This window comes from Eupeodes corollae, chromosome 1 (assembly GCF_945859685.1).
Source record: "Eupeodes corollae chromosome 1, idEupCoro1.1, whole genome shotgun sequence".
Taxonomy (NCBI): Eukaryota; Metazoa; Arthropoda; class Insecta; order Diptera; family Syrphidae; genus Eupeodes; species Eupeodes corollae.
Genome location: NC_079147.1, coordinates 145618492 through 145643306, shown reverse-complemented (window position 1 = coordinate 145643306; position 24815 = coordinate 145618492). Strand labels below are relative to the sequence as shown.

Sequence of the window (24815 nt, the reverse complement as noted above, 5' to 3'; positions counted from 1 at the left end):
TTAAACAGTTAAAATAAGCTGAGAACATACCAAACTAAATATAAATAGAAAAACCGTTACATTTTTATCTTCAAAGTAAACATTGCAAACACATGGCGTTTAAGTTTTAGTGCTCTAGGAGTAAGTGCGACTGCATTTGTTTAATTAATTTGTTTTTCATCTGAGTGTTATTTTTTTTTGTAATGGATATATTGGTGGAAGGTAAGATATTTGCTATTTATTTTTTATGATTCACTTTTCGACTGAGTAAGAGTTAATAAATTGGGTCTAAATAAAATAGAAATAAAAATAATATAGCTTAATATGGTTTATTTTAAACTTTTAACTGTTACGCCTCCACAAAGTTATAAATTACTAGGGAGGCAATTTCATGTACATTTTAATGCACGTTGACTTAGCTGCCATTACTTGCGAATACACTTTTAATTCATTTTTGAGCCACCTAAAGTCTCATTTTTTGTAGTTCAGGGAATTTAACTGAAGTCTCATTTACAAGAATGTTTCTGCTTCTCAATATTATATATATTTTCCATGTCTTAAGATGTCATTCCAAATGCAGATTATAAAGTATTGGAAACTAGAATCGTATATGTTTGTAAAAAACTTACGTACTTCTGGAAAAAAAACTTGCCGAAAAAGATGTCTTCTTGTTAAAAATTATTCAGGATGGCTTAATACAAAGGAAGTATGCATCATTCCTGAAAATAACAATTATTTTCAAATTTCAAACAATAACTTCGAACTGTTTCGTCGAGATCATACAAAAAAATGTAAAAAAAAGTTTTCAATAAAGATTTTTTTCATCAGCTTATTTGAATTCCGATCCTTTTATTACAATTTTGCGGAAATTACGAAAACAAAATTTTTCAGACCAAGTGATTTCTTTGCTTGAGATTTAAGACTTACATATATCCTGTTTATGAAATCTTCCCAACTTAAAAATTATAATACAGAAATTACCCCTTTTTTAATATAATTTTTGAAAAATATTTACTTTTTGTATTATTTTGGATACAAAAAAATTGGCGAAATAAAACTAATTTAAGAAAAAAAAATAAACTTAATTTGAATACTGGCACCAAGAGTTGTTTCTGCGTTTTACTATCAGGTTAATGAATACTTAATGCCATTCATGTACAAAATATCTCATGCATCCTATAATAAGTACACATAATAAAGAAAAAATATATATTTAAATAAAACTATATTTAACCGATCTTCAACCCTTTACCGAACGTATCTCAAAGTCATGACGAGATAGTTTAAAACTGATTGGAGATTCGAAATCAGGGAGCTCAAAACTATTTTGGACTTAGATTTTATCAAGTGAGTTAGTAATTATGACCGCCTTTGTTAGAGAGTGGAACTACTGTCCGAAGATTGATTATTTCGAGATAGTTCTAGAAATGAAAATTGAGGCCCACATTTTTTAAGGCCGGTTTTTAGAATGAGGAAGGACGCGAGTAAAAACTCTAGAATAGACTAAATAAATAGAACACCCTTATAACTGGATATTTAAGGACTGATAAGATATCAAATTTAATTTAGACTTAATTGTTGACTTTTATTTTTTTCTTAAAACAGGAGCTTTAACAAGGTTTCTATAATTATTTTTTTACATGAAATAATGTATTAATGCAAGGAACAAACTAGCTCACAGCATAGGATTATTGTCAAGATCTCTAAAAACTCTAACAGCCGTAATAAGGGTATATCGTAACAATGCTGGTTCTATCTAATACGTAGGTATTAAATATCGATGAAAATGGTATTAAATATCGTTAAAATGTTGTAGACTTTGAGCCGGCAGGTTTTTTTTTAGCCACGGTCGGGGCAGAGCGTTAGACGCACTTTTTAAATGCGTTTTTTAACATAAAACCCCAATAATCAATGAATACAAAAATCACATTACATTATCAAATAGAATAAAACATTTTATTTGAAAACTGATTTTATAGAAAAAATCATTCATCACCACATTCATTGGATGAAATATTCAAAGTAAATGTCTTCACTTTCATTTCCGTTTACGAAGAAATTTGTATTGGTTTCTGAGGCCAAAATTCGGTTTAACTGTTTTATATAATTTACAGTAATATTTTAAAAAAAATGTACTAACTTTTAATGTTTTTAAAATTTTTTACGGAAGTTGGTTTGCAAGTTTAGTAAAACAACTCATATTGTGCTTCATTTTCTTGAGGTGCGATTGTTTTATACATATAGTGTGCAAACAAATTCTTTATGTTTTGGTATTCCTTTATTTTGGTTATAGCTTATAGAAGAAAGGTTAATGGGGTCTTATGATGACACACATTTTTGTAAACAGGGGAAGTTTTTTAATATTTCCGTGTATCATTGGTGTAGTTATTAATTTATTTGCAGGCGAAGCTATTTCTTGGATGAGCCAAAGACAAGCAATGGTTATAACATCCACTACTGAAGCTGAAATCGTAGCAGTTAATAAATAATTTAGCTAAGTAGATTGTTTAATGGAATACTAACACTGGAAAATTATGTCAACGTTTGAAATATCATAGCAGACAAAATATAAATTAAACAAATACCAACAGAAAAATAAGTTGGTCTGTCGTAAAATGTTAAGTTCTATGATTTTTAATGTTAATTTAACTGTATAAAATGTTAAGAACTCAACTTTTATATATTTTGATTAAGTATGGCTCTGTATTGATCAAAATTTGTTTATCAAATATTCAATTCATTAAAAAATATTGCAGTAAAGTTTGAACATTTAAAACATATTCTACATCATTTTTAAATTCGAAGTCCATTTTAAAATTAATTGTAGAATGAGGATTGACTCTTTGGTAATTTTAAACGATATAAAGTATACTTTCCATCCCTGACAACATTACTCGCACAAAGGAATGGTTGAGAGTTGGAAGTCACTAGGCCCTGTGGCCTGATTATGAGGTTCGCGGCGAATCGTTTTGCTAGCGAGTTTACTTACTTACTTACTTAAGGTGGCGCTACAGTCCTGTGTTAACTAGGGCCCCACCCAACAAACTTCTCCATCTAGCTCGGTCCCTAGCTAGATGTCTCCAGTTTCGCGCTCCAAGTTGGGTGAGGTCACCTTCCACTTGTGCGCCCCACCTGATCCGCGGTCTTCCTCTACTGCGCTGTCCTGTGGGTGCGGATTCGAAGACTTTCCGGGCCGGAGCATTGGTTTCCATGCGCTCTACGTGACCCAGCCATCTTAGTCGTTGGACTTTTACTCTTCTTGCAAAGTCTACGTCGCTTTACAGCCCGTACAGTTTGTCGTTCCATCTTCTCCTCCACTCCCCTTCGATGCATACGGGACCGTAGATCACACGAAGAACTTTTCTCTCGAAGCGCCCAAGGTGCTTTCATCCGCTTTTGTCATGGTCCATGCTTCTGCACCGTATAGCAGGACGGGGATGATAAGGGTCTTATATAGCAACAATTTGGTCCCTCGAGAGAGGACTTTACCACTCAATTGCTTTCGTAGTCCAGAGAAACAGCGGTTAGCAAGAGTTATTCTGCGTTTGATCTCAGCGCTGGTGTTGTTTTCTGCGTTTACAGCGGAGCCTAGATAGACGAAGTCCTTGACTACCTCAAAGTTACGTCTGTCGATTGTGACGTTTTGACCAAAACGTCGGTGTTGTATGTCCTTTCTAGACGACAGCATGTACTTTGTTTTGCCCTCATGAACCGTTAAACCCATTTTTGCCGCCTCTGCTTCAATACTCACAAAAGCCCCATTGACATCACGCTGAGTTCTTCCGATTATGTCAATGTCATCAGCATATGCCAGTAATTGGACAGACTTTTGAAAGATAGTACCACTAGTGTTGACGTGTGAGCTCTGCACTATTCTTTCAAGCACGATGTTAAAAAAATCGCATGACAGCGCATCACCTTGTCTAAAACCTTTTTTGACATCAAAAGGTTCTGTTAAGTTGTTTCCAACCTTTATGGAGCAGCGTGAATTCTCCATGGTCATCCTGCACAAACGGACGAGTTTGGCAGGGATGTCAAAACTAGACATGGCTCTATACAGCTCGTCCCTGTAGATGCTGTCATGCGGCCTTGAAATCGATTAAAAGATGGTGGGTGTCGATTTGGTGCTCTTGAGTTTTTCCAGGATCTGCCGTAATGTGAATATTTGATCAACTGTGGACTTTCCTGGTCTAAAACCACACTGATAAGGACCTATCAGGTTGTTGACGATGGGCTTTAGACGTTCACATATTACGGCAGAGAAGATTTTATAGGCGATGTTAAGTAGACTTATTCCTCTGTAGTTGGTGCAGTTTAGAGGGTCTCCTTTTTTCAGGATCGGGCAAACAATACTGAGGTTCCATTCATCGGGCATGTTTTCTTCCGACCATATCTTACAGATAAATTGGTGCATGCTCCTAACCAACTTATCTCTAGCTGCTTTAAAGAGCTCGGTTTTCAAGCCATCTGCTCCAGCGGCTTTATTAGACTTTTTTGCTAGCGAGTTTGCCATTTTTTAATTATTGCTTTCGCTTTCGCCTTCTTCGTTTTGAATTCGACCAATTAACGAATTCGAAGGCGAATTTGAAATGCCATAATATTTGCTGGCGAGTTGAATCCGATAACCTTTTTTGGCGGATTCACAGGCGAAAGAGTGTTTATTATTATTCAGTGTTCGATTCGTGGATTCTTTCTTTATTTTAATTAAAAAATGTGAGTTACCTTTATTTTAATTTTCTTATAATTTGATTTAAACTAAATGGAAACAATGCTTACTGTTGAAGGAAGATCCTGAGGAGAAGATTTGCTTCTTAGTAGTCTCCTGGACACCCGTAATCTTGAGGATTCCTCAAATAACTCCCTTTCAGAATAAATATACACCATAATTGATTTCATTTTTTAATTTTATTATTGTTTATTAAATAAATCAACACAAATTTCAATCAAAACAAAACAAAATTCGTGGAAAGCTGTCAAATCACTGGAATCTAGGAAGAAAAAGTCAAACTAAAAATGTCAAATCACTGGAATATAGGACGAACTATTTTCGCTTCGCCGTGAGTTCGTTAATAAGGAAATACGACGCGAGTCGAATTTGAAAGGTGGAATTGAAAACGATCCACTGCTTACCTCAAAATCAGGCCCCTGGTTCTTCATGGACTGTTGCGCCACCTAATTTTTTTTTTAAGTATACTTTAACGATAGAGCACTCGTCTAACTCTAAAAACAGTAAAATGCTTCTCTACCTTTTTTAAAGTATACTTTATCCGTTTAACGTTTTTAATTTTATAACTAAAATTTAAAGAGGAATGATTTTTTAAGATAATTTTGATCTTGTTAGGGGCCAGCTATAGCTATCATTGAAATCGATCCGAAAAAAATTTGAATCGATATTTGTCTATGCTTCCCTTTGATTAGAAATGAAAATTATATAATGATCGATTATAAATTACAAGATTTTTTTTGAAATTTGTTTTCACACAATTCCAACGACAGATTTCTGTCAGTAAAAGTTTTTCGGTGGATTTCAATGAAGAAATTTTTTTCAATGACAGAAACTTTTAATGATAGCTATAAACGACCTGTCAAAAAAATTCCAATGTTTGTTTTCAATGATGAAAACCAATGAAAGTTGTAACTGGCGCCAGTTATACCTATCATTGAAATCGATCCGGAAAATTTTTTGAATCGATATTTGGCGGTATTTCCATTTGATTAGAAATACAAATTATATACTGATGGATCGGAAATCACACAAAGAATTTGTTTGGTAAAAAAGTGTAGCTGAGCATTTATTTTTCTCTAAAAATGAATTTTTCTATTTTCCGGACGGAAATTAATTACTTTCATTATTATCAAAAGTGAAACGAATAGTTCCACTGATTTGTGTTCCAATGTCACACCATTCCAATGACGGATTTCTGTCAGTAAAAGTTTTTCTTTGGATTTCAATCAGGAAATTTTGTTCAATGACAGAAATTTTTAAGGATAGCTATAGCGACCTGTCAAAAAAATTCTTATTGTTTTCAATGATAATAACCAATGATAGCTATAACTGGCGCCTAAAACGAGGATTGCTTAAAAATGTTCACAATATTATTAAATAAGTTTTTTAGGTATTTTATTGAGTTTTTTTTTCCAATAACAATAACAACTACATTGTCCTAATTTTAACTTCATCGTTAAAATAATGGATTTTTGAATTTATTTTAACTATTAAAAACTTAAAAGTGTCAAAATTACATTTCCAAACAAAGTATTCTTACATTAGCATTCGCACAGTATCTTTTGATATTTCTTCAAAAAGACTTGCACCCTTGTCAAATTCAAATATCTTTTGTTTTTTTTTCTATTTGAATTCATAAAAATTTTAGTAAATAATAAAGATAAATAAAAATAAATAAGGAAAAAGAGAACCATAGGTCGTGAACGCTAGGTGATACATTTTCTTTCTAAGCTTATTTCAAAAAATAATATCTAAAGTATCGATTCAGTTCAATATACAGTCAATCGTAAAGAAGGTTCGAAATGTTTTAACACTTTTTTTTCAACCAACACTGCATTTTATTGCAATTAACTTAAATCACTAATTATTCTTAACTATTAAATTCAAGTTATTACTATTAAATTTAAGTTAAATCAATCCAAATCAGATAGATATTTTTAAACGAACAACGTTATGGTTCATCTGAAAATAATTTTCTATAAAATCAGATAAAACTTATATTCGTACATTATTTTGTATTTTTAAAATTAAAAACAAACAAAATACGTCTCAATATTTTAGTATTATGTTTGAATATAATACAAAATTAGAAGAAAACAATGTGAAACGTCGGTTGGGCTCAGATAAAAGATTGTTAAGTACCATAACGACGTTAAGTCATAAACACAAATATCGGACCTGGTTGACAGACCAAAAATGCGTCAGGACCTAAAGAAGGAAATTTCAACAGAAACTTTGAGGTACTGCATACGCAAACACGGTTTTAATGGTCGAGTTGCCCGGAAAAGAACGTTTATTACTCATGCTGTAAACAGAGTTAAACTTTGCAAAAGAGCATCAATCCAAAGATTTTGAATTCTGGAAAAAATAATTAATTTTGCAGATGAATCAAAATCTAATTTGGTGCTGGTGGAAGGCAAATGTTATGGCTGAAATCACATGCGGAGCTCCTTCCAAAAAATACTGCAGCAACAGTGAAGCATAGTGGTGGATCGGCGATGGTTTGGGATCGTTTTGGATGGAATAATGGACCACAAGAACTGCATTGCGATTCTCAAACTAAATTAGAGATAAAGTTCAAAAAACAGCTTAGCTAATATTAACACCCTTATAAATTGAATCAAATCCGTAATATTATCGAAAATTGACTATGGTTTATCAATTTATGGTAAATGCTCCAAATTGTCTTTGAGTCTTGTCACAACACCATACCACTAACAATTAGACAGAATCGACTTTCTTAAATCCAAAGTAATCACAAAAATGAACTGCCCACATAAAACATCCATCCATACCGCAGTTACAAACATTTTAAATCGGAAAAGAAATCCAAAAATGCTATCAACACTATGCCGAGCAATAGAGAAATGTTATGTTAAGAAGGTGCATAGAAGAGATGTGATCGATAGTGGTTCCTCTTCTGCGAATTCGAGAGCAATCATCTGTGTACGATTCTCTGATTTGACCACTAAGCAGCGAATAATGAATGCTAAAGCAAAGAACAAAAAAAATCTAAATACACATGTTTGTGGCCTCGTCAGTAGCAGCAACAGTGGCAGCAAAAAAAAACAACAGCAGCAACAACATTAATACCGGTACGGGAATTTATATAAATGATTCTCTTACCAAGTATATGCAAGCTCTACTAATGAAAGCAAAAGAGACAATTAAACAGAAAGGTGTAAAATATGTTTGGTTTAAAAATAATCAAATACTAGTGAGAAAGGTTGTGGGTGGAAATGTCATCTCTATCAGATCGTTTAATGATCTTGCACTTATTTAGTGCTCTTTGTTTTTTTTATTCATTCTATGAATGATTATAATTATTTATTAGATGATTTTTTCAACCCCAATCCTAGTAATTCTAACTTTTATAATGCTTTTACAAGTAGTTCTTTTTGCCACAACAAAATATTTATTGTACACCAAAATGTCAGAAGTTTAAGGGCTAATTTTGCGGAATTTGTTACACATGTTGAATCTTTTGTATGCATTCCAGATGTTGTTTTTGTGTCTGAAATTTGGATATATAGTTTTGAACAAGGTAATTATTTTTTGCCTGGCTTTAATTTTGTGGCCAATAGTAATGAAAATTACGCTTCAGGTGGTGTTGGTTGCTTTGTGAAAGATGATTACAAAATAATTGACTTTACTTGTGTAGTTTTTGGATCTGCAGATGTTTTAAGGGTTTCCATTGAAGTTAATCGTGATATTTATGTGTTCTTATGCGTCTATAGACTACATTAATTTAATATTTCGTTGTATGTTAATGAATTTTCTGGTCTCTTAGAAAAGGAAAACTCAAAAAATTTAATTATTTTAGGGGACTTTAATCTTAATATTTTGGATAATAATGAAGTCGTTTCGAGTTATTTGGCCTTATTGGCATCGCATGGTCTAGTGTCCTTTATCAATGAGCCCACAAGATGTGAATCAGGTAGCTGCTTAGATCATATTTATGGGCGCTTTAATAATATCAACATTTATGACTGCGAAAGTAGTGTGCTTAATTTAATGATCAGTGATCACTCTATGACAGCCCTTTTACTAAATAATGCTGTAACTAAAAGTTGTAGGGACTAATAATTTTACGAAAATAGATTTTTACATGCTAAAAAATGCTCTTTTGTATGAGCTTTGGGAAAACGTTTTTTCTTGTGATGATACTTCATCGTCTTACTCTATCTTTATTAATACGCTTACAAATCACATTATTAGTTGCTCCCTGTTGTTGCAATCAAAAAATTCAGTTAAAAAACTTAAACTTGGATTTCAAGTTATTTAATCAATAAAGTTAGAGGTAAAAATAAGTTAGGAATAAGGTGCTATAAGTACCCTAACAATTTAACTCTTAAAAGAAAATATAAGAAACTTTGTTCCGAACTTAAAAAAGAAATTCCAATTTGCCGGGATAATTATTATCGTTGCCAATTCAACTCTGCAAATTTAATCTTAAAGACGAATGGAAAATCGTTAACACCATTTTAAATAAACCTTCTGTTTCAAAAAAACCTAAAAGTATTTCCATCAATGGTTGCGATGTAACGGACAAGCTCGCTATTGCTAATGCTTTCAATAGTTTTTTTTCTAATATTGCCAGCAGTTTGCAACCATGACCCTCTCATCCTAATTGTACTCTTTGTGTGCCTGTATGCAGATGTGTTGAACCATTGCAAATTAACAGTTTTGTTTTTGAGCCCATAACTCCTTTTGAAATACTTAAGGCTATTGGTAGTTTAAAAAATTCTCATCCTTGCGGAGCTGATGGTATATCTAATATAATTCTTAAGAATATTCGGTTTCATGTGGTAGACGTCTTAGCTTATATCTTTATCCGATGCATTTTTGCTGGGGTTTTACCACTTTTTAAAAAAGGTTCTGCTCGTGATATAAGCAATTATAGACCTATTTCTCTTCTTTCAGTTTTCAGCAAAATTTTTGAGAAACTTGTTAAGTCTAGAATATTAAATTAACTAGCTAAAACAAAGTTTTTTAATCCTTTCCAATTTGGGTTTCAAAAAGAAAAATCGACAGAAGATGCACTTTTACAATTTTGTGATCAAATAATGTCAAATCTTGACAAGAAAAAATATACAGCTGGTTTATTTATCGATATTACCAAAGCCTTTGATATGGTTAACCACAACTACCTGCTGAGAAAATTGGAAAAGGCCGGCTTTCGTGGCTTTATGCTCAACTTTTTTAGGTCATATCTTGGGAATAGGTCGCAGAGGGTGAAAATGGACGAGATTAGGAGTGAAATTAAGATCCTTAACTTAGGTGTACCGCAAGGTTCTGTTTTGGGACCGATTTGTTTCTGATTTACATCAATTCACTCTTTGCACTTGATTTTCGGGGTATACCAACTGCATTTGCAGATGATGTTGGTTTTTCATATGGCTCTTACAGTAGATTGAATCTGTTTTCCGATATAAACCATGATCTTGAGTTATTGAGAATTTGGTTTGCGGAACATAATTTGGTTATGAGTTCCAAAACTAAAGTAATGCTTTTTAGTTTGGCTTCTTTACAAAACTTTGAAGTAAACGCATATTTTCATGCTCAGGAATGTCAAAAATATAAGCTACCGAGTTGGAACTGTGTGCATGGTAATTGTTCTCCTACTTATTTTGACAATATAAGCTGTAGCTCTAAGTGCTCTTTGATTGAAAAAGTTGATGAATTTAAATATTTAGGGCTCACTATTGATTCCAGAATGAATTTTTTAAATCATACGAATAATTTGAGACAGTATCTTCGATGCACACTTAGACACTTCTATTATTTGCGTAGTATCGTTTCAACCGATCTTTTAAAAACAATTTATTATGGAATTTTTCAGCCCAAGCTACAATATGGAATTGCTTGTTGGGGTGGTGCATACCTAAACAAAATTCAACCCTTGTTAGTCTTGCAAAAATACGTCTTAAGAAAAATTTGTCGCAAGGCGAGTAGACAACCGAGTTTCCCTTTATTTTGTGACCTAAAAATTCTACCTGTGCGTCATTTGCATTGTTTTAAGGTGCTTAAAACCTTCTTTATTAAGTCTGGTAATCGAAATTTTCGATTAATATCTAGTCACGGTTTGCGTGGAAACTCTTTGAACATGTACACGGTACCTTTTTTTCGAACTACTGCATTTCGTTACTTTTTTTCTATTTTCTCTTTTCGTTTATTTAACAAGCTTCCTCAATCTATAAGAGCAATTTCATCACTTGGTTTGTTTATAAAACATTTGAAAATATGGCTTTTTGGTTTCAATTATTCAAATTTTGAGTCATTCATTTCTGGCACTCTGGTTTAAATTAGTTTTTTTTTGTATATATTGTTTAAATATTTCTTATTTTTTTTGTTCCTTCTTGCATCTTTTCTTTGCATTTTAAAAATATGTAGGCTAATAATAATGAATTTATTGATTGATTTTTTGAACTATGTAACTTGGTTAAATTTCATATTTTTTTTCTTTTCTTTTATTAATTTACTAACTTTTTTAATCATTGTAATTTCTTACAGAGCGTCACCCCACCCATTAATTCATTTTCAATTTTTGTATTGCTTTTTTTTGATGTGGCATTCAACACTATTTAATATAACTTGTATATTCGATACAGAATGTCACCATTTTTCTTATTTATAGGATTTATTACATTTTATATATATATATTATTATTTTGTAATTATGAATTTATAAGAAATAAAAAATTATATATATCTATCTATCAATCTTGTTCGCAAAGGATTTAGGGATAACAATTTCTCCTCAACATCACACAAGGTTGAACAAACCACCCTGGAAGCTCCCTAGCCAACCAATTAACACCCATGTTTGCAAATATCCAAAAACCTCAACCACCGACAACGTCTACAAATCCATCTTTCTTGAAATCTCCAACAGCTACAAATCACTTGGATGGAAACTACTATTTACGGATGCGTCCAAAGCCGAAACATACACATCGTTTGCTGTAGTTGATGAAACAGGTTCCGTTGTTTCTAAAGGCCTATTACCAACATACACATCAACCTTCACTGCTGAAGCTTTTGCTATCTACAAAGCGATAACATTCTCTCAAAACAAAAAAGCGATTATTTTTTCGGACAGCCTTTCTACCATAAGAGCCTTACAAAACATCTTAAACTCGGTTCAAATAGTAGACACTTCGTAGAAGGTTCTTAGTAGTAGGGTTTTATACAAGAGCCACAAACACGGATTATTTGCGGTGCGTTTGGTGTCATTATATTGTTGAAAGTAATTCCTTTGACTATCAGCTTATGCTTTATAGTTTTTAAGGGCTTCATTTGGTCTTTCCACAGCCTAAGTCCACCGTCAGACCCAAAAGTGTCAGACACATCCGAAAAAATAACCTTGTGCCGCCGAATTTCGGGAGGCTTTTTAACTACTACTCCTTGGGTAACGGAAGTCGCTTCTACCTGTTGACTTTGTTTACTAACGGCTTTTTTCTGGGTGTGTAAGACTTAAATTTATTTCTAATTGTAGTTCTTCATTTCAGGGTAATGAAGCGTTTCAGTTATGAGCTGATCATCCTAGCTGTTTTATAATGGTTTTAATCCACCATACCTTAAATAATCCACTTAAATTTTACTCAGAGCTTCGATGGTCGGCTGCATCTTGCCTTAGATTCTACCTGCCCTGGGTTTCTAGATCTATGGTTCTTTTGATCATTGATCTACTTCTAGAAGTTTGTTTGTTTGAAATTTCGCTGTAGAACTTTCTTTCACGTTTTCATGTGTTTCACGTGAAGATTAACTACCAAATCCCTTTCACTTACGCCTAACTCTTTTTTCGGCATTTTTCTTGTTTTGATTTCGAGAAACTTGAAAAACAATCATTTCCAATAATATAATACTGCGATAAAAATGTACCGCTTTCTGGTGGGTGTAATGAAATATTTTTATCAAACTCAAACTTTTGTTGAACGAATTTTTTCCTTATTTTGTTTAAACAAAAACAAAAGTGTGACATTTATTATGGACTCAATCGATCCTTTGAAAATTATTTTTGAAACATACTTACAAAAAAGAGCTATCACTTACCATTCACGAGCTATGGTTGCCTTTTTCCCTATTTTATTGATGTAGTATTTTTGATTTTCTAATTTCTCAAATACAAAATAATTTTCTAAATTAGAATTTTCTTAATTACTAAAGCCAGGGCTCGGAATCTAGTAGCTCTTTTTGGACATTTGATCTTCATCAACTCTCCTTTCGATATCACATTAGTTTTGGGATAGGTCTTCTTTACTCTGTTCTAGTAGTCGTTTGCTCACAGGATTTCGATGGGATCGAGTAGGATTTGTTACACGAATCTTTATAAAACGATCCAGTCGCTCTGGTCGCTCTTCTTCAAAATGTGATTCCGATTTCCGATGGTTCCTCAATAACGTTCCATTGAAGAAACTCTGACCGCACACACCACATTGATACGGTTTCTCGCCGGTATGACGGCGAATATGCAAATTCAAATCATTTCTCTGAGCAAATGCCCGTTCGCATTGATTGCATTTATATGGGCGTTCCCCAGTGTGAACCCGAATGTGTCGGGCCAGTTTGTTTTGTCTTGAGAAAGCTTTGCCACAAGTTATACAAACGTGTGGTTTCTCGCCAGTATGCGAACGTTTGTGAATCGTTAGATCTTGAAGTCTAACAAACGCCTTTTCGCACATATCACACTTGTAGGGTTTCTCACCAGTATGACGACGAATGTGAATGCCCAAGCTTGTTTGAGGGAAGCAATCACCACAGTAAGGGCAAATACTTAGCTTGCACTTCTTTTTCACCATTAGGCCCTCCTTGTGTCTTTGCATGTGCCTCAAAAGGTTATGTTCACTGTACAACATTCTGCCGCATTCAGGACATTTGAGTGATTTTTTATCTTTGGATTTATCTGCCTTGACTCCTTGTATTATTCTTTTTCGTACTTTTGACTCTTCTGCTGCGACGACGACGTCTTCCAGCTCCCTCGAGCTAAATTGATTTAGTTTAATAATTGAATAATTTGTTCGGCTAATTTGAAAACTTACTTGCTTATTTCGCCTGAATCTTCAATCATCCCTGGATATGATTCGTCGGACAAAATAGAATCATCGTCAATGTTTTCAACTTTATCTGCAAGATAATTTACTCAATTAATTATGACTTCATTAGTAATATAGTCGTTATTTAAGAAACTGTTAAAAACTAAAGTTAACGCCTGCTGGAGGGTAAAAGATTGAATTGTTAGTGTTCTAAGGATCTATCACAGGTTTTTAAAATATGCACCTTTAGAAATGCTAAAGACAACAAAAAATTGGATTTTAATGGTTAGTTAAAACAACATATCCCTTAACAATAAATTTTATGATGGTTTTGCTAAATAATTTTGGGTTTTCACTTAGTTTTCGAAATTGCTCATTAGTTATGTTATGATTTATGACATGACTTATGGGCCTTCATTTAAATCTATCTGAAGTTTTGAAAAATGTTGTACGTAATTTCTTTTATTTTTTTTAAATAATTCGTTCTAGAGTTAATTTTTAGTGCTGAAAACAGAAATACCCGCTAACAACATTATATTACTCAATATATTCCAAAAACTTGATGTTACAACCTTAAGACTACGAACTTTGTAATAAGAACTAACGTTGCATTAATGTATGTCAGTTGTAGACTAAGAACTAATGAGATTTTTTTTTAAATAAGTAAAATTCTAAACATTTTTAAAAGGAATATTGAAGTAAGGGTGGTGGGAATGGAAAATCATCACGAATTTTATTAATTTATTTATTAATAACAATCAATACTTGTCTTAAAAATTAACTTAATGTTTTCAATTCATTAGTATCTGAACGAAGGTCTATTTTCAGCCGAAGCAGAATTATTAGTCTAAAAAGACAATCTTCGGCCGAACCCTAAAGTTGAAAAAAGTCAAGAATTCTCCTTTCCAATTGGATACAAATATTATTTTTATTAAAATTTATTGCTTATAAAACATAAGACAAATAAAATAAAAATAACTTATAACTAATTAGTAAATTAAATTAGAAAATAAATAACAGAAACCTAACCGAAACCTCGATTTTACAAAACAAAACACAAACGATGCGCAAAAGGTGTCAGGCAAAATTCAAAAATTAATTTTTTTTTCCGGTGCCTTGTACGACTTACTTACTTAAGGTGGCGCTACAGTCCTGTGTGACCTAGGGTCTCACCCAACAAAACTTCTCCATCTTGTTCGGTCCCTAGCTAGATGTCTCCAGTTTCGCGCTCCAAGTTGGGTGAGGTCACTTTCTACTTGTGCGCACCACCTGATCCGCGGTCTTTCTCTATTGCGCTGTCCTGTGTGTGTGCATTCGAAGACTTTCTGGGCCGGAGCATTGGTTTCCATGCGCTCTACGTGACTCCTCCACTCCCCTTCTATGCATATGGGACCGTAGATCACACGAAGAACTTTTCTCTCAAACCGACCCAAGGTGCTTTTATCCGCTTTTGTCATAGTCCATGCTTTTGCAATGTATAGTAGTAGTTTGGGAGGGGGGTAAAGTGTTGACTTGTGAGCTTTACACTATTATTTCAAGCACTATGTTAAAACATCACATGACAGCGCATCACCTTGTCTAAAACCTTTTTTGACATCGAAGGTTCTGTTAAGTTGTTTCCAACCTTTATGGAGCAACGTGAAATCACCATGGTCATACACAAACGGACGAGTTTGGCAGGGATGCAAAAACTAGACATGGCTCTATACAGCTCATTCCTGTAGATACTGTCTTATGCGCCTTTGAAATCGATGCAAAGATGGTAGGTGTCGATTCAGTGTTCTTGGTTTTTTCCAGGATCTGCCGTAATGTGAATATTTGATCCATTGTGGAATTTCCTGGTGTAAAACCACACTTATAAGGACCTATCAAGTTGTTGGGCTTTAGATGTTCATTGATTCCTCTATAGTTGGTGCAGTCTAGAGGGTCTCCTTTTTCAGGATCGGGCAAACAATGGTTGAGAGTTGGATAAGTTGGTGCATGCTCCTAACCAACTTATCTTTAACTGCTTTAAAGAGCTCGGTATTCAAGCTATCTGCTTTATTAGACTCCAGCTTAGATATGGCAATCTTTACTTCGTTTAAGTCGGGAGGACGGGATTGTTGGCTTTCGTCGTCTATGTTAAATGGATCATCCTGCCTGACAGCGGAATTCAGTTCGTCGTCGCCGTTATACAGTCTGCAGAAGTGGTCCTTCCATATCCTCAACATTGACTGCGGTTACAGCTTTCGGTTCTAGGTTTATGTACCTGTGAATTTGTTTCACCTGTTCATAAAACTTTCGAACTTCATTCCTGCTTTTAAACCTATGAACATCTTCGACCGCACGCTTCTCATGCCCTCGCTTTTTCCTTCTGAAAAGTGGGTGTTCCTCTCACGTCTTCTGCTCATAGAGTTAATGAGCAGTTCTAGTCTTTTTATGCAGCACCGCTTTGCGTGCCTGTTGTTTGGCTGCATTTGCCTGCCAACATTCCTCATCAAACCAGGGGTTCCTAGTTGGTGGCTGCTTGAAACCCAGCACATCAGAGGCGGCTTTTCTATCTTGGCAATGTTGCCACTGGTTTTCGATACATTGTGTTGAGGTTACTTATAATTTGGTTTGAAAAGGATTTGGCAATCTCTTGCGATTGTAGCCGTTCGACGTTGTACCTTCTCCCAGCATCTCCCTGTTTTTCCTCGGAAAGTTCAGACATCCATGATGCTGGAAGCGTGTCTGGTCAATCTGGTTGACGGTAGATTGATCTGGGGAACTTCAAGTTCCTTTGTGGATGTTGAGGTACGGAAACGCGTTGAGACTGAATCCGATGTCGGAAGTGTTGTCATGGAGGCATTTTCCCGATTACTCCACCAAAGATGTCTTACCTTTCTAGCTTGGCATTAAAATCGCCCAGGATAGTTTTAATATCGTAATAAGAGCTCGAAGAACATATCTTTGGTGTTGTCATCCTTCTCTTCTGTGTGGACGTGCGCGCATATCAGGCTTATGTTGCCAAATTTAGCCTCGATGCTCATAAGCTTAAGACTTCTTGCCTAAGTCTGGCTCCAATGACAAAGCCGCATCCAAATAAGTGCTGTTGGTTTTCTCGGTAGCAGTCACCATAATAAATATCGCAGTTTTTCATCCTCTTTTTGCCCGGTCCATCCCATCGTATTTCCTGGATGGCGGTGATGTCTGCTTTATAGCAGTCTAGGGCCTCCGCTAATTCTTCGGCCGCACGTTGTCTGTTAAGGGACCTAACATTCCACACGCATATCCGAAGTTCATTGTCCTTAATTCGTTTTGAGGATTGTATTTCGCAACTATGAAGTTTTAACGTGGCCAGGAAGTCACCCCGACGGCACAACCCCCAACCTGTAGGGCCAGATCCGCTCCTTATAGGCCTGTGCTCCGAATAATTCGTAAAAGCCCTATAAGGTGTTCACTGGCACTGTAGACGCCACCGTTTATTCCATCTCGGGAATTCCTCCGCTGCCGTCTGGATAAGGAGAGGTGCCTTAGTGGAAACACCTTCCCCCCCCCCTCTCGTTTGCTGCCCCCAACAACTTTCCACTGGGGTTGGAACCCAATCCCCAGTTGAGGTACTAGGCACCCGATGTTCACCACGGGGAGGTGAGAATCGACTAGTACAATGGTCGATATAATAAACAGATTCCGAAGCTTCGGTCGTACACTACAAATCATGCTCGTTAAGGATGTTTATAGTTTCTTGTAACGAAAGAGTATTTTTTTTTTCCGAAAAAGTAGCGTCTTTGAATTTTGAATATTGGACATATACCAATGAAGTGTAGACAATCTTCTTTTGATTTTAAGTTGTACAGCGTGCAGAATTGGTTAAAACTACCATTATAAGGACTTCTATTTGAGAACTTCACATCTTGCTTTAAAGATAAGGGATATCTCTTCATAACTTAGTGAATCCTTGAAATAATTTCTGGAACCAAGATTATATTGGAGCTGACTGTAGATTATTCTACTGAATGAATCTTGAGCTTCTTTTATCAGTGAATGTTTGCTTGTTCATTATGTCATCATTTTTATCTATGATGCTATATATTTGTTGCTTTAAATGGTTTACATTGCTAAAATCATTATCCAATCTCACTCTACATTCAATGCCAAGAGATTGGCATGTTGCAAAACACCAGTCCTTGTTTCCCAAATCATATAAAAGAAGTTTTTTTTTTCGAAAGCGTTGTGTTCTAATGGTTGCTTTTAAGATGTAATTAGTTTGCCAGAAGTTTTGCAAGTCCTGTTTCTAGATATATGGCATAAGTTATAACTAGGTGTATTTAGAAGTACATTGAAAAGTTTTCTTGTGAATTTTGTTTACGATTTCTTCATATTCTACCAAAAAAATGCACGTAAGCCTATTATACTCGTATAAATAGATATTCTCATATTCCCTTAATTCCGGAGGGAATCAAGAGTCCGAGTTTGAATGCAGTGAATAGTTTTCCATTTGCCAAATAAATCAGGCACTTTTTGAATAAAATTTGCAAAAATGTCGATTTTTCTATTTTGCGTTCCATTTAGCAAAATTAATTTATTTATTTTTAATTCAAAATAAATTTGCATATTAGTCCCGTAACTTTTTCATTTGAATAGAAGGAAACCTTGAGTTGAATTTGGTTGTTTTGATCTGTTTATGTTTCTCTGTCGATAATAGTTTAAGTTAAGGCAAGACAACTGTGTTTCTAGAACTAACGTTTTTCAGAAAACAATTTTTTAAACATTTGCTGAAATACGATAACTTTTAAGAAAAATCAACGAAGTAATGCTAAATAACAAAAATATAGACCCTTTTTCACAAGGCATACCTTACTTTTGGACTGAGTATGTATAATGGGCCAAAAGAAGGAAAGCAAATCGTAGAATTGGGGGTTTATTTCTCTATCCCCTTGTTTGGCGGGAGAGTACATTTATTTTTGAAAAGTAAATTGACATACAAAATCAAAGATTGGAAAACAACGGCGACATCTATAGCATACGATTTATTGTTAAGGGATATGTTATATTTTAGCTTAAAAAAAAAAAATAAATTGGGTGGCGCGACAGTCCGTTGAGAACCAAGGCCTAGTGACTTACAACTCTCAACCATTCCTGTGTGCGAGTAATGTTGTCAGGAATGGAGGGGACCTACAGTTTATATGCCGACTCCGAACGGCTAATTTTGAGAAAGCACTTTTTCATGACAATAGTTACTCTTGGAGAATTTGTCAATTCCTCGCAAGAGGCAGTACCCGTGAAAAGACTTTAGATGGCAGAGGCAGGGATCGAACCCAAGACCTCTAGCATGACAGTCCAACGCACTAACCATATATTTTAGCTTAGCCTTAAAAAAAAACAAGTTTTATTGTTTTAAACATTTTTAAATGGTCATATTTTAAAAACCTGACGGCTAGAAAAATTTAAAGTGGAGATTTGAATCTTTTGTTTTAATTTTGTCGACCAGTGATGTAATGGGATTGGATGAGGTTGATCTCAGATAATTTTGTATAAAAATAAACTTCTTTAAATTTATTAAATAAAAGGAAAACAAAATATTTTTTAAGTTTGCAGTGATTCTATGGCGGTGGGTTCCAACCAAATAGACATAAAAATACAGAGTACCTACAGCTTTTTTCAGCTTTACCCTTCGTAAAATTTTAGTGCAGTCCAAAATGGGAGGACTTTTTATGGAGTTTTAATTATGTAAGGAGTGTTAATTACGTGCCGGTTAAAAAAATAGCACCACTTATGGCCCTTCCCGTAATATATTATTGCTTGAAGTGTTATCTCTCTCTCTTGTGCAACTCTGTCTTTAAAATGATAACGGTTCTTTTTCTATGCGGCCATATTAGCAAAAAATTAGTTTTTTGGTCGGTAAAAAAATAGGAATGATTTGATTTGAGTTTCCGCAAGAAAAATATTTTGTTCATACAAAAACTTATTGCAGAAGGTAAATCCTACAGTGAAGTTCGGCGTATAGTGGGGTGCTCCAACAAAATGATAAGGAATGCAATAATATATGCTCCCAAAGGTGAATCTTGTGGACAACAACCGGCAATGACAATCTAATGCCATCAGACGCCTTGTTCGAGAAAGCCAGAAAAATCCCTTCAAGCCTCAACTTCAAGTAACTCAGCTTAAAAATTAATTAAATATGTGGAAACTGTTGGACTTAAATTGAGGGAAAAAAATTTAAAGGCATGCAGTGAACGAAAAGTCCCTCTTTTGACTGCAAAGCATGCGAAAAATCGTTTAAATTTTGCTAAAAAGCATTTAAATTGGCCAACTGAGAAATGCCGCAATATTTTATGGTCGTTCGAGAGTAAAATCGTGATGTTTGGAGGTTCCTATGTGAGAAGACCCGCGAAAGTGGAATATAACCCCAAAATCACAACCAAGGTTGTAAAGAGCATGAGGGAACAAGCATAATGGTATGGGCATCTTTTTCATACAATGGAGTTGGGCCCATACATTGGATAAAGACAGTTGTGGATCAACATGTTTATGTTGACATTCTCCAAAATGTTATGCCCAACAAGGGCTATTCAACTAAATATTAGTGAAATGGACACTTGATTAAGGCAAATAATTTTATAAAAAAAATAGAATTTTTATTATTATTTAGGTTTAATTTGTATAACAAGCAGTGGTGGTACAATTTTTTTACCGAATTTTTTTTATATTTTTTAGAAAAATAAACTCTATTTTCTTAAATAGTTAATTAAAAAATGATTTCTTTTTGTAATATGGTGTTTTTCTTTATTTCATTCTATGACACATTCAAAGTGTTTATTTAATTATTACAATTAACTTTATTTTTCAAAGAGATTTATATTGTTTTTACCGCAAATGTATAAATAAAATTCTCCATCAAAAGCTTTGTCTAAACTTTTTTGAAGTAAGGCCATTTTTTACATAATTTAGCTGGGCTTTACTTTCATAATGTTTTTTTCTTGGTTACGGAATACTTTAAATTTGTTTAAGAGTAATGTGTAATTTTTATTTTTAATAATGTTATATACATTACATTTCACAGACATGCAAGTTATCCCAGTAGCTCCGTAATCATCTTCCTAGTTTTGAATACAAAGGTGTAAGGGGTATGGAAGTTGGGATAGAATGTCCACTACGAAGGCGATGGCATGCTCGCGATGCTCGGCTAAGCTCGCCGGATGAGGGGGGGATCTTATGGGCTGGTCATTGAATCCTCTGCGCTCCTATCCTATCCTAAATCCCTTCCTTATCAAACCTACCTATTGCATCTCATTTCAAACGGCGCCCAACGTGGAGCCCGAACCCACGACCCTGAGATTAAGAGTCTCATGCTCTACCGACTGAGCTAGCCGGGCTTCGCGATCATGCCATCGCCTTCGTAGTGGACATTCTATCCCAACTCCCATACCCCTTATCCCATCCTAGTTATGGCCTACCCTTATGGGCTGGTCATTGAATCCTCCGCGTTCCTATCCTATCTTAAATCCCTTCCTTATTAATCTACCTATTACCTCTCATTTCAATGTAAAAGATATTTGAGTAAAAAATCAATTTTTACCAACTTTTAGTAATGTTTTTAAGGTTTTAGTTTTTGTAAAAAACTGTTGAAAAAAATAATTTCGCAGATAAAATTAGTTTTTTATTTATAATAAATTATTTGACACAAACATCTCTCTAAAACTGTTTGAATCAGATTCAAGGGACCTTGAAATATCCAAAAATGTCAACATTTTCAATTCGATAAATCGGACCGATACAATAACTTCTCATAGGAAGTTAAAAAACAATATTTCATCTGTTCACTTTGTTATTCAACCCTTTTTATAAATAGTATTATTAACATTGATCATTTATTGTCAATTATACAAAATCTTAAACACGCTGGAATATCAGAAATTCTTCTAAACAGAAATCTAGTTGGACGTTGGACCATACAATATTGTGTATATTTTTTTCTTCAAGTAGTACTTGAATCAGCAAAAAAGATGTAGCTATACAATGCGGCCTAACCTTATGTCCTGGTAATGGCCTCTATCTTCAAAAACTAAACTACCAAACAAAATAAGAAGATTACAAATTGAATTAAACTTTATTTGAATGTAAATTAATAAGAACAATTATAACATAATATTATACTTTGAAACTTATAATAAATTGAATAAATTCGTACCCAGGAAATAGTTCTTAAATAAAAATAATAAAATTTCTCCAAATTACTATTACACAGTTGGCTTTTTGGAATTTGTGCATCCCCTATTTCGATATGAACGAGATGGATTAGTGACGCGAATTTTTATAAAACGGTCGTGTTTATCTTCCTCAAAGTGCGATGTCGATTTTTGATGGTTCCTTAAAAATGTTCCAGTTAGAAAACATTCTCCACAAATACCACACGTATATGGCTTGAAACCGGTGTGACGACGAATATGAAGATTTAATTCATTTCTTTGCGTAAACGACTTGTCGCAATATTCACATTTATATGGACGTTCCCCAGTATGGACCAGATTGTGTCGCGCTAGTTTATTTTGTTGTGAAAAAGCTTTGCCACAAGTTGCACAAACGTGTGGTTTTTCGCCGGTATGCATGCGTTTATGTCGTTTTAAATCATGCAATTCAACAAACGCTTTATCACACATATCGCATTTGTAGGGCTTTTCACCGGTATGCCGACGAATGTGTAAGGACAGACTTGTTTGAGCATATCTATCACCGCAATACGGGCAAATACCATACTTTTTTTGTCTTGGTTTTAATTTTAATGCAGGTGGTGGAATAGGGTCACATGGAGTGATGATATTCTGGTCATAAGTGTTTGTTTCTATCTCATTGGAACATTCGTTATAAGCATTCACTCCACTCTCTACTCTTTCTATTCGGATTTCTGTTTTAATATCTGCATTCAAATCATATAAACTGTAATGATAAAAGTGCGTTAGGTCAAAGATTTTGAACTAGAAAATTAAAGGATACATCTACATACCTTGTTATGAATTCTTCTCCTGTTTCTTCCTGTATGTCTGGAAATGATGTTTGTGATATGACCGATTTGCTGTCATTATTCTCTTCACACTTGTCTGTAACTATAATTTTCACAAACTGAGTATGTTTTTTTTTAAACAAAAGCAAATATTTGTATTTTGTTACTTTAAATTATAATTATGTAACATTTTTTTGTATATACATATACATAGCTATTTATTGCAACTTATACACTTCTTTACAAAACTTTGACTTAACACATACAAAATTGTTACTACAGAATTCTCACAACGAGCAAAGTTAAATTTAGGGTCTATAAGTATCATATTAACAGATCTTGAGTATATTCATTGTCATTGCTTTAAAGGATATACATATGTATGTAGGTAATATCAAAACTACAAAAAGTGTCGTCATCAGTGTTCTTAATACTTTCAAATTCCAAAAATTCGTCTATATAGCTTTACATTTACTGAAAAATCATATCTTTGAGGTTTAACATCGAAGAATAAATTTTTCAAGGCCGTATTTTTTCGCTCAGAAAAATTAAGGCAGAGTTACAACACCAACATAAATAGGATGAAATATTGCCCTCAGCTTATTTTTTGAAGAATTGTGACCAACTACATCTAAATTCGATCTGCATTGATACCATAAACTCTTTAGAGCTGTAGATTAAGAAAAGGTAATTATAACGGATTAACATAATGCCAATTTAAGGAAATTCCTTTTAGGTCATTGACTTTCATTTCGGAAAATTTATCAAGAAGTGCATACTCTTCTATCGGTCAGGTCCTGTACATATCATGTCTACGTCTGAATTAAAGATCGATAGAATAGTTTTTGTTAAAGTTAAACCATATATTCTTAGATATAATGCAGTCCACTAGATTGTATTCTGTAAGCCCTTTATAGCTCCAAAAGGAATATTTACCTTTAAGTAATTGAGCTATAAGGGCCGATCCTAGTCGGGCCATTCATTTCCATCAATGCCACTATGACCTGGAACCCAAATAACAGGTACACAGAGGTTGACTTTTAGGCTTAAAAGTTCATCCGGGCATTGTTGGGCCAGTGTAGTATATGTTTTAGTCTAATTGATAAACATAAAAGCCGCATGGCTGGCAGTGCAAACAGCAGAGTTTCTATTTTGGGTTGAGTTCAATTTTAGTATTTTGCATGCCTTTTTTGATTGTTAGTAGGCAAAATCAGGTAGCGGAAAAGACTCAGAGACATCTGCATTATGGTCTACCTGGGAAAAATGGAAATGTCTTTAAAGTGATTGAAATTTAAATGGAAACATAATAATAAAAGACTCCTCATAAAAGGTACGATTTTAGACTTGTTTTTAAATTCCGATAAATTCTTACTCTTGAAAAATAAGACATTAGCAAAATTCTTTATATCCCGCAATTATTCCAAAAATGTACCTTAAATCTGAAATTTAAGTTTTTAAGTCAGTTATAAGAACATACATACATCCATAGATTTGAATGGAGTTTATACTTTATTAACAAAGTCCTTATGAATGCTAATATAACAATTTTATTTCTTATGTATGGACCCCTATTATGACTGCGAATCGCCAATAAAATCGGCCTCAGACAGACCTAATGCATTTGGACGCCGAGTTGCTCAAAAGAACTTTCGGTATTCTTTTATTTGCAATAGCTGGAAATTTCAGGGTAGATTAAGGTAATATTCGTGAGCTTAGAGCGAATTTAATTTCTGTATACTCCCATACTGCTTTAAACAGGGTCAGTTGTATTATCACTAAGTGAAAGCCAAGTGGGTGAGGATTCTGATCCCACTGAATTCTTTATTCAAGGGTATAACTTGGTGCCATTATTTTTTTCCCACCATATACATTAGGAATGATGTTGCTTATCAGTTTTTGCCACAGTATGGTCTCTGCACCAATTCCGTGAATAAGCAAATCATTCACTATTGCTTCCTTTATCGAAGCCCCAATCTAGACAGAATGACAACTTCTCGTGAATTTGATGCCTTGTCTGATTCCATCCAAAGAATTGGTTCGTCCTATTCTCGCACTTAAATCCTTGTTGCGGGCGATTTCAATGTACACAATTCTTCATGGCATCAACATTCGG

The 24815-nt window shown here is 34.2% G+C and overlaps 1 protein-coding gene and 1 non-coding gene across 2 annotated transcripts; both read right to left on the bottom strand.

Moving 5' to 3' along the window:
* Positions 1–12942: 12942 nt before the first annotated feature.
* LOC129945442 (zinc finger protein 883-like) lies at positions 12943–23681 on the bottom strand. The gene is made up of 5 exons (XM_056055203.1): positions 23639–23681; positions 22706–22805; positions 22112–22638; positions 13747–13831; positions 12943–13690 (listed from the first exon to the last, which is right to left on the bottom strand). The coding sequence occupies exons 1-5, from the start codon at positions 23679–23681 to the stop codon at positions 12943–12945; spliced, it is 1503 nt and encodes a 500-aa protein (XP_055911178.1).
* Trnak-cuu (transfer RNA lysine (anticodon CUU)) lies at positions 21005–21077 on the bottom strand. The gene has a single exon. It is a non-coding gene; the product is annotated as a tRNA-Lys (tRNA).
* Positions 23682–24815: the final 1134 nt, after the last annotated feature.

What these genes read in the sequence shown, in the direction of transcription:
- LOC129945442 (XM_056055203.1), bottom strand. Translation starts at nt 23,681, where the DNA reads ATGGCCCGACTAGGATCGGCCCTTATAGCTCAATTACTTAAAG. An exon ending in TTTCAAGCCATATACGTGTG is followed by an intron (nt 13,832 to 22,111) that starts GTATTTGTGGAG and finishes ATTATCTTGCAG; the next exon opens with ATAAAGTTGAAAACATTGAC. An exon ending in GATTCAGGCGAAATAAGCAA is followed by an intron (nt 13,691 to 13,746) that starts GTAAGTTTTCAA and finishes AAATCAATTTAG; the next exon opens with CTCGAGGGAGCTGGAAGACG.